The 12,964-nt window shown below is 37.1% G+C and overlaps 1 protein-coding gene across 6 annotated transcripts in view; it reads right to left on the reverse strand.

Moving 5' to 3' along the window:
* Positions 1-12,964, reverse strand: part of Fhos (Formin homology 2 domain containing) — a 420,893-nt gene that overhangs the window by 90,658 nt on the left and 317,271 nt on the right. For all 6 annotated transcript variants that reach the window (XR_012721172.1, XM_075303339.1, XM_075303338.1 and 3 more), the window contains 2 exons: positions 9,507-9,691; positions 3,772-3,995 (listed from right to left, as the gene is read on the reverse strand). Coding sequence is in view for 5 of the 6 variants with exons in the window: in XM_075303339.1 (XP_075159454.1) it covers positions 3,772-3,995; positions 9,507-9,691 (409 nt within the window). In the remaining variant the exon portion in view is untranslated. The remainder of the gene's footprint in view (positions 1-3,771; positions 3,996-9,506; positions 9,692-12,964) is intronic.

Genomic DNA, 12,964 nt, shown 5'->3' on the forward strand with positions numbered 1-12,964 from the left:
GATAGTTTTGTTGCAACTAGTGTATGTTGATTAAGCCGTGAAGTGGATTGGTCGATGTTAGCCTCAATCAAAAATAGGTTAATTAAATGATTAATTTATGATTGTATCTCTCAATCAAAATTGTTTTAAAATAAGGTTCCAGAAAGATGACATGTGGAAAGTTCATTAGTTATGCGGATCCTAAAAAAGCTGGCAATGGCCAGATTCTCTTCTTTGTAAAATCATGTAAAGGATGTTATATCTCATTTTCAGCTAAGGCGAACATCAATGCACCTTCAAAGAGGTTCTCATATAATGGAACCTACTATGCTTCAGCCACTACTACCAGAGAAATGCGTCTTCTATGCTAAGCAAAATTCGCATTCGTATTTTAAGGACATGAGGTTAAAGTGGCAGCCCAATTTGATTCAGGCTCGCTTAGAATATTCATTCCATTATGTTAAGGACAGGAGATCTTTGACCTCAAGACAATATTTTTTTTTGCAGTGTGGGTTCACTTTAATTAAAGGGTGATACGGTCAAAATTTGGTCAATATAAACTTGACGTATATCTTTCAATTTGGATTTAAAAACCTGTACACCCCTCATTTTGAAGGTGTGTGTGCACACAAAAAAATAACTGCAAATAAATATTAACAACTTTATTTGTATGTAGAATCTGCTTATGCTCAACAAATTTGTCGATTGAACATGAGGCATTTGTTGTTGAAATGTGTTTGTAGATGCTTCACAGAGGAAATAATAGAAATATTCTGAATTTTCAACAAATTGCTTTGTTGCGAAAATAGTTGACTGCTATCGATATGAAAACAAAAATACAAGACTGGTTACGCACACATCGCTGAGAATATGTACGAAAGCTATATTTATATATTTTATATATTATTTGTATATTTTTCAATATGGTAGTTTCTTAAATGTGTTTTTGTATGAGATAAATAATAAAACCATATTAATATCGGGATTAGAGTTATTACAATTCTAATTAACTAGAATATATAGCACTGCACGCAAAAAAATAATTCTTTCCTCCCAAACGAAATTTTAGACAAACAAAGTTCGTTTCTCATTTGCTTTTCGCTGTAAGGAAGTGTATTTGGAAGAAAAGTATATACTTTTTGTGATAAACGTTTATTCTTTTCCAGGATGTAAAAACAATTTCATAAAGACTAGCTCAAAAAAAAACATTATTTTCTTGCTAATTGCATTGTCCCTCACATCTTTCTCACATCCACGAGGATTTTTAGTTCTTAACACCTTTTCCTGTAATACCAACAATGTAGAAGAAATTATACGATTTTATAAATTTTTAAAATTTTTTTTACCTTTCGCCTGGACGGAGAATCGAACCGCGGACCATGCACATTGTAAGCCAACACACTAACCACTGAGCTATGTACCTGTTATGGTCATCAATAGATAAATATCCATATAAGTTATATTTATATAGCATAGCTTGCGGCGCCCACGAACCGAATAAACAAAGTTTATTTAACAGAAACAAACATTTAGTTTGGCACCGTGGAGCAGTGGTAGCTACGTCCGACTCTCATGCCAAGGGTCGTGGGTTCGATCCCTGCTTCGGCCAAAGTTTTTTTTTTTTGCTTTTGTTTTTTTTTTACATATATTCCAGATATATTCGGAAGATTCCGAAAAAATGTTCAACATTACATTGTACTATATTAAATTTTGAACTGTAAAATGTGTCTTATTAAAGACCTAAAGTCAGAAAAGAACAGTGTTTGATATAAACGAAATGGACTGTGTTGTTATTTCAAAAATAACTTTTTTTATTGAAAAAATAAAAATTTTGTAACAAACGAATTTTTTTGGTGATAAAAGTTTAAAATTTTCGAAGCAATTCAAAAAACTCTAACAAAAGAAAAACGTTTTCGGTACACGTTTTCCAAACGTTTTTTTTCTTTGCGTGTGGGAAAAAAGTTGTCAAAATGCTTGCTAGACCCGGGACTACTCAAATTTAAAATTGTCAAACATTTACAAAACTGAGTATAGGATTTTCGACACAAAAATGTTACATGTTCCCCGTCCAAAAATAACATTTCGGTCATATTCCTTCTCTGTGTGTACTTAACAAAATATCTCCAAAATTGTTCCGGCAATTTTGCAATTTTGGTGCAATTCATAGCAAAATTCTGTCAATTTTAATTTCAATTTAATTTTTTATCAATACACCAATAAATTTGTTACAGGTCATTGATAAACTCCAACAAACCACAATCAATTTTTTTCGTTCAAATTCAAAAATATTTGTTGAGGATTAAACGTAACGTTCAACAACAAATATTTTGTACTGTTGGATACTCAACAAATTACTTACAAATTGTGTTATTGAGAACACAAATTATTTGTTGCCTTCTGATGGTGACGATTGCTAACAACTTGTTTGTAATAATGGTTATTAAAAGTACAAATTAGTTTGTTGCAGGAAAATTAACAAATTTTGTTATTGGTTTTCCAACAAAAGTTATTGGTTCTCAAACTTATTTTTATCTGTGTGTGTAGAATGTTGCTCCTATTTTGATTTTGGAATTCACTCTTCAGTTGTCAAAATGCCGTCCAAGCAAGAAGAGCAGCGTATCAAAATTTTGCTCGCGCATCGCGAAAATCCGAGCTACTCGCACGCAAAGCTGGCAAAATCACTAAAAGTTTCCAAATCAACCGTTACAAATGTAATTAAAGTGTTTGGGGAACGTTTGTCGACAGCCGGAAGTCTGGATCGGGGGGAAATCGAAAACCGGAAGCCGCTGAGACGACAAAGAGAGTTGCCGGTAGTTTCAAGCGAAACCCTAACCTCTCTCTCCGAGATGCCGCAAATAAGCTGGGTGTATCGTCTACAACCGTGCATCGAGCCAAAAAACGAGCCGGACTATCGACTTACAAGAAGGTAGTGACTCCAAATCGCGATGATAAACAAAATACGACGGCCAAAGCGCGATCCCGGAGGCTGTACACGACGATGCTGACGAATTTTGACTGCGTGGTAATGGACGACAAAACCTACGTCAAAGCCGACTACAAGCAGCTTCCGGGACAGGAGTTTTATACGGCAAAAGGAAGGGGAAAGGTAGAAGATATTTTCAAGCACATAAAACTGTCAAAGTTCGCAAAGAAATATCTGGTTTGGCAAGCCATCTGTATCTGTGGCTTGAAAAGCAGCATTTTCATAGCTTCCGGGACTGTCAACCAAGAAATTTACGTGAAAGAGTGTTTAAATAAACGTCTGCTGCCTTTCCTGAAGAAACACGGTTGTTCCGTACTGTTTTGGCCGGATTTGGCATCTTGCCAGTACGGTAAAAAGGCCATGGAGTGGTACGCCGCCAACAACGTGCAGGTGGTTCCCAGGGACAAGAACCCTCCCAATTGAGAAATACTGGGCTATTGTCAAGCGGAACCTAAAGAAGACCAAAAAAAACTGCTAAGGACGAGCAGCAGTTCAAGGCAAACTGGCTTTCTGCGGCGAAGAAGGTGGACAAGGTGGCTGTACAAAATCTGATGGCAGGTGTCAAGCGTGAATATTTTTCCTGACTTTATACTAATTGAACTTGAAGAAGAAATTTAATTTGATTTTTTAAATAAACGATTTCACCGATTTACACGCGTTTTCCCTTGACCAAATTTTGACCGTATCACTCTTTAGTGCTATAAATATATTTCCTGTGTGCTACATCTATGAGTCAGAGTTTATTCACAGTTTTTGAAATATTTTTTTTCTACGTTTTGCTTGCTTAAATATATATATTTTTTACACACCTCATAATATTTGACCATGGCAGTGTACCTTGCTGCTTATCCACCGAATGTATGGCACTGACCAGCACATGGCAATTCGATTCGGCATATTCGACAAATACCAGCAACAGCTTCAGTGCAGTCTTAACCACCGAACGATAATTGGATGCGATTAATGAATATAGCCACTGCATTGTAGGCTCGTGTTTCATAACGCCATTCATGCCATCGACATACAGCATAACCTGTGAAGGAAAACAAGCAAAAAATACACAATTTTTTTTATTAGATGAGATTAAAACTGTATGAGCCAAGAAAAAAACAAGCAAAACAGACTACTTAAGATTATGCAAATAACATCAATTAAATTAAGGTATCTAATATTTTTATCGAAGACATCATTTGTTATAATTGGCTAAACGAGGAAGATTTTTTCATAACTTACATCTTAGATCTTCACATTTGTAGATAAATATGATGTGTATTAGTATACTGAAAAAATATTGTCCTAATATAAAAAATTATATAACCTAAATTTTAAGACACGCAATTCACACTATACTACACTGAAAAGAAACTATTTACTGATATTAAAGATTACGCAACCTAAATTTTACGATGCGAAATTTCAAAAATATTAAGGACAAATTTCTTTAATATATAATGAAATTTTAATTAAAATAAAGTTTATAATCTTGGCTTCAAAATTTTTTTTTCATTAAACTTAGGATACAAATTTTGTCAATTTGCGTCTCTCCGTTAAAGTTGCTTGTCGTTGATCTAAGGCAAACGTTCCTTAAAGTAAAGAAAAACATTTTTGATTTAAAGAAATTGTCCTTCATTTAACTGAAATATTGAAACTTTAGATTTAAGATAAAAAAACTTCAAATATAGGCTAAGACTTATTTTAAGGATTTAACATCTTTGGTTAATTTTTTTTTTCTTTTTTGAAATGAAAAAAATTCTTTGAAGTATCAGTTATAATGTGGATTTTTAAATTGGCATTTGTTTGTGCGTGAATAGCTTTATTAATATATCGCGAAAAGATAATGAAAATTCGATAAATGAAATCTATATCCTAATTTTAATTTTATTCATCCTAGCTTTAAAGCCAGATAGGTCGCTAAAAATGTCTTTATTTTAAACAAGTATATACAGTAGTAAGTTCAGCCGGACCGAATCTTAAATACCCACCACCATGAATCAACTATAATAGTTTCCTTTGAAAATTTCAGGGGGGTTTGATGACATATACTTTCCCAAACAGATCAATTCAACCAGTACGCTTCCGACAGATAAATGTAAAGATTTTACCTATGAAGACTAGATCAGATTCTGAATTTATAAAAACCATGTTTCATTTGAGTTTTAGAGGAATCATAAACATCTCTTGTAAGTGTACAAGAAAATGATGAAATAACGCCATGATTTGAAATCTATAATCTGTGGATGTTCATCTCAATTATTTAAATGACTACGAAAAGTAAAATATGGAAATTTTGCATTCAGTTTCAAGCAATTTTCATGATAACTGCGCCTTCGATACCCTCAATAAGTGAAATCAGTCTATATGGAGGCCTTACCAAATGGACCGATAAAACTAAATCATATACACTTTGTTATGAGTATAATGCCAGTATATTTTCAATTTGTGGCAAATCGGATAAAAACTACAATTTATAGAAACCCTAGGAGTTAAATCGGGAGTTCGGTGTAATGGGGGCTATACCAAAACATGGAAAGACACACACAGTATTCAGCACATTTAATTGTAGTTCTAGAATCTAGACCCCAAATCGGAGGGCCGGTTTATAGAGGGCTATATTAAAAACTGTACCTATACTCAATATATTCGGCACACCACTTTATGGTCCTAGAATACCTCTAGATTTCCAATTTCAGACAAATTGGATAAAAACTACGGATTCTAGAAGCCCAAGAAGTAAAATCGGGAGATCGGTCTATATGGGGACTATATCAAAACATGGTCCGATAATCGCCATTTTCTGCACATCTCTTTATTTTCATAGAATACCTCTAGATTTGCAATTTCAGGCAAATTGGGTAAAAACTACGGATTCTAGAAGCCCAAGAAGTAAAATCGGGAGATCGGTCTATATGGGGGCTATATCAAAACATTGACCGGTACTCACCATTTTCGACACACGTCTTTATGGTCCTAGAATACCCCTAGATTTCAAACTTCTGGCAAGTTGGATAAAAACTACGGATTCTAGAAGCCCAAGAAGTAAAATCGGGAGATCGGTCTATATCAAAACATGGACCGATACTCACCATTTTCGGCACACCTATTTAAGGTCCTAGAATACCTCTAGATTTCCGATTTGAGGCAAATTGGGTAGAAATTACGGATTCTAGAAGACCAAGAAATAAAATCGGGAGATCGGTTTATATGGTGGCTATATAAAAACATGGACCGGTACTAACCATTTTCGGCACACGTCTTAATGGTCATAGAGTACCTCTAGATTTCAATTTCAGGTAAATCGGAGAGAAAATACACTTTCTAGACGCCCAAGAAGCAAAATCGGGAAATCGGTCCATATGGGGGCTATACCAAAACATGGACCGAGAGGTACCATTTTCGGTACACTTTTTGATGGTCCTAAGATACCTCTAGATTTCCATTTTCAGGCAAATTGGATAAAAACTACAGTTTTTATAAGCCGAAAACCCCAAATCGGGAGGTCGGTTTATATGGGGACTATGGGAGCCACCGTGGTGCAATGGTTAGCATGCCCGCCTTGCATACACAAGGTCGTGGGTTCGATTCCTGCTACGACCGAACACCAAAAAGTTTTTCAGCGGTGGATTATCCCACCTCAGTAATGCTGGTGACATTTCTGAGGGTTTCAAAGCTTCTCTAAGTGGTTTCACTGGAATGTGGAACGCCGTTCGGACTCGGCTATAAAAAGGAGGTCCCTTGTCATTGAGCTTAACATGGAATCGGGCAGCACTCAGTGATAAGAGAGAAGTTCACCACTGTGGTATCACAATGGACTGAATAGTCTAAGTGAGCCTGATACATCGGACTGCCACATAACCTAACCTAACCTATGGGGACTATATAAAAACTTGGACCGAAGAATTTCTCCCTGATCAAGAATATATATACTTTTTATAGTCGGAAATCGATATTTCGATGTGTTACAAACGGAATGACAAACTTATTATACCCCCGTCACCATTCTATGGTGGTGGGTATAAAAAGCCGCATCTTCGGCTCGAAATCAATACGAAAATCCTTAAGGTAAACTTTTTGCAGGAACATCTGTTCTCGGGCTGACACTTATATGTCAGCATCCCCCACCGTTACAGTTAACCTTTGCAGTCATGGGGGTCTGTGGCATTGGTCTGTATCTCCCAGAATTGGGGCTAATGAAGGTATTTCTCTCTACCATTCCCATTGGAGAGTTTAGTCTCCTGGATCGCGACAGGCACTCCGTGAGTCCTGTTATATCAGTCATTTTCTTTGTCAACCCAATACAACTTCACTGGGGAACCCTGAGGCCACTCAACTGGTTTCTATCAGTGGCAGAGGTTGTCGCATCCTGCCCACTTGGCTATGCTGTAGAATGTACTGGCAAAGGAAGTGCAACTAATGTCGTCGTGTTATTGCTATTGCTAGTGGATGAGAGATTGTTGGGTTTTCCGACATCAGGTTCCAATAAAATCAAGGGTATATGGTCCGAGTTCCTGAAGTCTAAGCATCTCAGGTGTATTGAGGTCTTGCAGACGGAGCAGCACATCGGTTCAGCTGCCTTTGTGAATTTCCTACTGCAATCCCGTTATAACTCTGGACCAGATATACTTTTGTTTACGGACAGGTAGGATAAGTAATGCTGGGTGATATGCAATTTGCAGCCACAATATGAGAGGGTCTCGCTGTTCTGATTACAGGCGGGGGTGACACGCGGGGCGGGTGCACACAGGTAGGACACTTGCATCCAAAGTGCATTCTCTAACTTTCTTGAGTCACAAACAACGCAATTGTACCCTTTTGTGACATTCCCTACACATAGATAGTTGGGACTGGCCCTGCATGGCTTTTAATATCACCAGCATCAAGGAGAAAGTTTCTGAGCAGATTGGCCGGCAGACTCTGCCCAGGAAGGAAAAAGGATGCCTTTCAATATCACCGGCACAAAGGAGAAGATTTCTGAGCAGATTGGCCGGCAGACTCTGCCCAGGATGGCATAAAGGATGTAATGGGCATCGGAATTTGGGATAGGACGTGTATTAGAGTAGACGTACTTCTATTGAATTTAGAGGAAAAACTTATTCGCCCCGGAGGAACACGCAAGGCGTACCTCAAGTTCTGTCACCACCCCATTTTAAGTATTACGTGCCAGGAAATCCTCTGTGTTCATCTGATAACCTATGCGGACGACTGTTCTATAGTTACATTCTTGAGGTGATTATTAATGACGTCCTCCCTACATGTAGACATTTCTTTGTCATCACGAATTTGAAACTTTCAGCCGCTATATCGACGGCAGCCATTTTCACATTGTGGACCAAATAAGTGAACCAGGGGCTTGCTATCCAGATTCGTGGCCAGAGCAACCCCATGGATTATACGTATAAGCGAGACCCAGTGGAAAAACCATCAAACGGTGCAGAATACCGCTCTGCGGATTGCAAATGGTGGTCACTCCACAACACCAGAACAGCATGAGTCCAAAATGCTCTCGGTGTGGCCACACTGCGACCTCCTCACCCACCAGCACCTGATAAAGTGCAGAGGGCAAAACACCCAAACCATGCTACATCCGGGAGAGCACTATCTGAACGAGCCAAGACCAACCGGTTCGACTTCAAAAAAGGCCAAGTTACAATTAATCGGGGATGGCAGCGATGCGGGAATAAGGCGGAATTCGAGCCGTGTACACCGCAGCAGTTCAGAGGTCAATATTTTCCTATCTGTGCAGAGACCACCACGAGAGACGGCTGCCTGGAGAGCCCAGGCCGGTGATATCCCAACTAAGATTTGGCGAATTGTGGACATTCGTCTCACTTCACGAGGCATCTCTTGGCGTGTCCTGTGAAACCCACAAACCTGAAACGTACTTCACTCTGGACTCATGCAGCAGAGGCAACTCGCTTCCTTGAACTGGATGTGGAAGCTTAAATGTCTAATCCTAGCAATTTGTTTTGTCTTCTTTATCTTCCTTTATTTATTCATACATTAATTCCCGGGGAATTTTTCTTTTGATTTTTGGCACAATTTTATATATCCACATAACCTTTCGATGTCTCGACGAAAGTTCAAAATCCCTAACGGACTATATTACATCTCTTCTGACCTGACAGCCAAACAGTACCTCTATAGATGGCTATTTTCAAGTATAACTTTTCACGTAACATTTATTTTCTAATTAATTATTATGATAGATGTAATTCACACAACACTTAAGTGCAAGAAATTCAAGATGTGTTCTGATTTAAATAAAGCACAAGACTGGATCCACACTGTCTGCATATTTATTAATAAATTCTGTTTTGGTTATTTAATTTATTTTTGTTTCTTTTTTTTTTAGAAAAAATTCTACAAACACGCAAACCTAGCTCATCTTCATTGCATGCAATTCATTTGTCTATGGAATTTTAGAATAAGGCCTTTGACCATTGGTTTTTTGGTTTTGCTATTTTTCCTTAGTTCATCTTTTTGACATCGTTTGTTTTAAGTTAATGTGGGGAGGGAGGAGAGGGAAGTAAGAGATCATTTAACTTACCTGGCCCAATGCACGCAATATATAATTTTGATAGTTTTGATCGGCTCCATTACCGACACGCACCAAACAGTTGAGTCCACCTAATGCCACAAAGGCATGCACAAGATCTTTATCCTCTTGGAATACTTGTTTTAAGGAAAACAAGGCACGTCGCAGATCACTACCTTCGGCGGACAAAAGTTTTTCTGAAATAAAAATGAGGATATCGAAAACAAAGATTTAATGAATTGTGAAATCGTTCTGTGAAATGTGATAATAAAAGGGTGGTCTGATAAGTATTTGTCTTAGAAAAAAAAACAACAAGTATCTTGCCATGGATACACTTAGTCAAAGGATGAAAATTATGTTTTCTCAACTCGTAGTAAAAGCTTATACACAAAAAGTAATTCTTTCCTCCCAAACAAGAAATATCGATTTCCGTATGCTTTTCGCTGTAAATTTGTTTGGAAGAAGAGAAAATAATTTTTGTGATAAACATGATGTAAAAACAATTTCATATAAACTAACTCAAAACAAAAATTGAATTTGTTTCGTTGTTGTTATTATTGGTTTAATCTTCAATCATTATTATTGTTTTTATTTGGGCTTAAAACCATGCGTTGACTGAACTACAAGAGTAGCTTAACCAACAGAGTAATCCACAGGTTCTCCTTGCATTGAACCAACCATTGGACCAATTATCAAATAAATTCGGATAATTCACTAAACCCAAAGTGAAGTACATTTGAACATCCCAAAAAAAGGTTTTGATAGTCGATTTTGCCTAAATAAACATATAACTTCTTCTTTGTCATAGTCAAATCATCGATTTGAGTGCAGTTGCCCGGGTTTAATTTGAGCGTGCTTCCTCTCTTCTTCATTTGCTTCGTTTTATCCTCTATCATTATTATTATTTTGATTTCTGCTTAAAACCATTCGTTGACTAAACTAAAAGAGCAGCTTCACCAACGGAGGCAAAGTATGTTTCTCAAATTTATTTTTGTTTTAATTTTCAGACTAATTGCTTCTTCCACGGGGTTTGTGTAGTTCAAAATATATTTTTGTGTAATACACACAATGTAGAAGAAATTGTTCGATTTCAATTTTTGTTTTTAATTTGTCCTTACGCCGCGGAATCGAAGCGCGGACCATACAGTTTGTAACCCAACACACTGTCCACTGGGCTGCACTATCATCAACAGACAATTATCGCTATAGCCATCAACGCTTACAGCCAAACGGTATACCCATATGTTAGAGCATAGTTTTGGGCGCCCACGAGCCGATAAAAAGAAACTTTATTTAACAGAAACATACCTTTAGTTGGCAACTTTCTTAACCCTTATACGATGTTGGGGTCATTAGGTGACCCAATTCATATTTATCATCATCACATTTCTTAGGGGGCGACGCAAAATTTTTTAAAAATTTGTTAAAGTATGGAAGTGTTAAAGTATGCAATTCCGTTGCACTAGAGTAAACGGGTGCTTCCTCCTTCGCTTACCAAGCTGCACTTCTGTAAGCAAGGGCATTTTATGTTTTTATACCTTTAACCACATAGTGGTCAGGGTATAATAACTTTGATCTGCCAAAAAAAATGTGCCTACCCGAAATATTGGTTTTAGACCGCATAAAATATATACCGATCGACTCAGAATCACCTCCTGAGTCGATCTAGCGCTTGGTGTCCGTCCGTCCGTCCGTCTGTCCATGTATTTGTTGTTCACAGGATTCCGGTCGCAATTATTAACCGATTTTAATGAAATTTGGTACAGGGAGTTTTTTGGGCACAAGGACGAACGCTATTGAATTTGGAAGAAATCGGATCAAATTTAGATATAGCTCCCACATATATGTATCGCCCGATTTCGACAAATGGGGTCACGTTGCGCTTTTTTTGAAACGGATCGTCACGAAATTTGGCAAAAGGTAATATTTTCTATCGCCCTTCAAGTCTGCAAAATTTCATCCAAATGCGTTCAGATTTACATATAGCTATCATATATATATGTATCGCCCGATTTTCCCAAATTTGGCCACAAAACCTTTATTTATCAACCGATCTTACTCAAAGTTGGCTAAATATAATCTTCTATAGCACTAACTATATGTGCAAAAAATCATCGAAAACGGTTCAGATTTAGTTATAGCTCCCATATATATGTACCGCCCGATTTTTCTAAATTTGGCCATAAAACCCTTATTTATCAACCGATCTTACTTTAAGTCTGCAAAATTTCATCCAAATCGGTTCAGATTTACATATAACTTTCATATATATGTATCGCCCGATTTTCCCAAATTTGGCCACAAAACCCTTATTTATCAACCGATCTTACTCAAACTTGGCTAAATGTAATCTTCTATAGCACTAACTATATGTGCAAAAAGCATCGAAATCGGTTCAGATTTAGCTTTAGCTCCCATATATATATGTACCGCCCGATTTTTCTAAATTTGGCTTTAAAACCCTTATTTATCAACCCATAGTACTCAAAGTTGGCCAAATGTAATCTTCTATAGCACTAACTGTATGTGCAAAATTTCATCGAAATCGGCCCGATTTTCCCAAATTTGGCCATAGAACCCTTATTTATTAAGCGATCTTACTCAAAGTTGGCTAGATCCAGTACTCTATAGTACTAACGGTATGTGCAAAAGTTCTTCGAAAGCGGTTCAGATATAGATATAGCTCCAATATATGTGTATCACCCGGTTTTGAAAAATTCGCCCCTAATAACCTTATGTTTGACCATACAGGTCTCATTTCTTAACTGATCTTACTCAAATATTGCATAAGGTAACCTTTTGTGGTATTAATCAAACCCGCAAAATATTATGCAAATTGGTTCAGATTTAGATATAGCTTCCATATATATGTATCGCTCGATTTTCCCAAATTTGGCCATAGTACTCTTATTTATTAACCAATGTTACTCAAATTTCACATTTTGATGTACTAGCCGTAGCTCTTACATTTCATGTAGCTCTTACATAAGAATATTGCTCGATTTTTACATTTGTATTTATTACCCACACTAATTTAACGTTTTTCTCTTTTTTAATAATGGGCTCAATATTAGTGGCATACTAACTCCGTAGGTGCAATAGCCAGTGTTGCTACAAGTAGGGGAAATTCCCTATAACAGGTTGGCTGATAAGTCCCCGGTCTAGCAAAGAAAACAGTTTTTTTTTTTGTCAAAATTCGTTTTTATTATTCAACATAGTTCCCTTCAAAAGCGATACAACGATTATAACGACCTTCCAATTTTTTGATACCATTTTGGTAGTACTCCTTCGGTTTTGCCTCAAAATAGGCCTCAGTTTCGGCGATCACCTCTTCATTGCTGAGAACAAGAAAAAGTCGCTGGGGGCCAGATCTGGAGAATACGGTGGGTGGGGAAGCAATTCGAAGCCCAATTCATGAATTTTTGCCATCGTTCTCAATGACTTGTGGCACGGTGCGTTGTCTTGGTGGA

This window comes from Haematobia irritans, chromosome 4 (assembly GCF_050003625.1).
Source record: "Haematobia irritans isolate KBUSLIRL chromosome 4, ASM5000362v1, whole genome shotgun sequence".
Classification (NCBI taxonomy): domain Eukaryota; kingdom Metazoa; phylum Arthropoda; class Insecta; order Diptera; family Muscidae; genus Haematobia; species Haematobia irritans.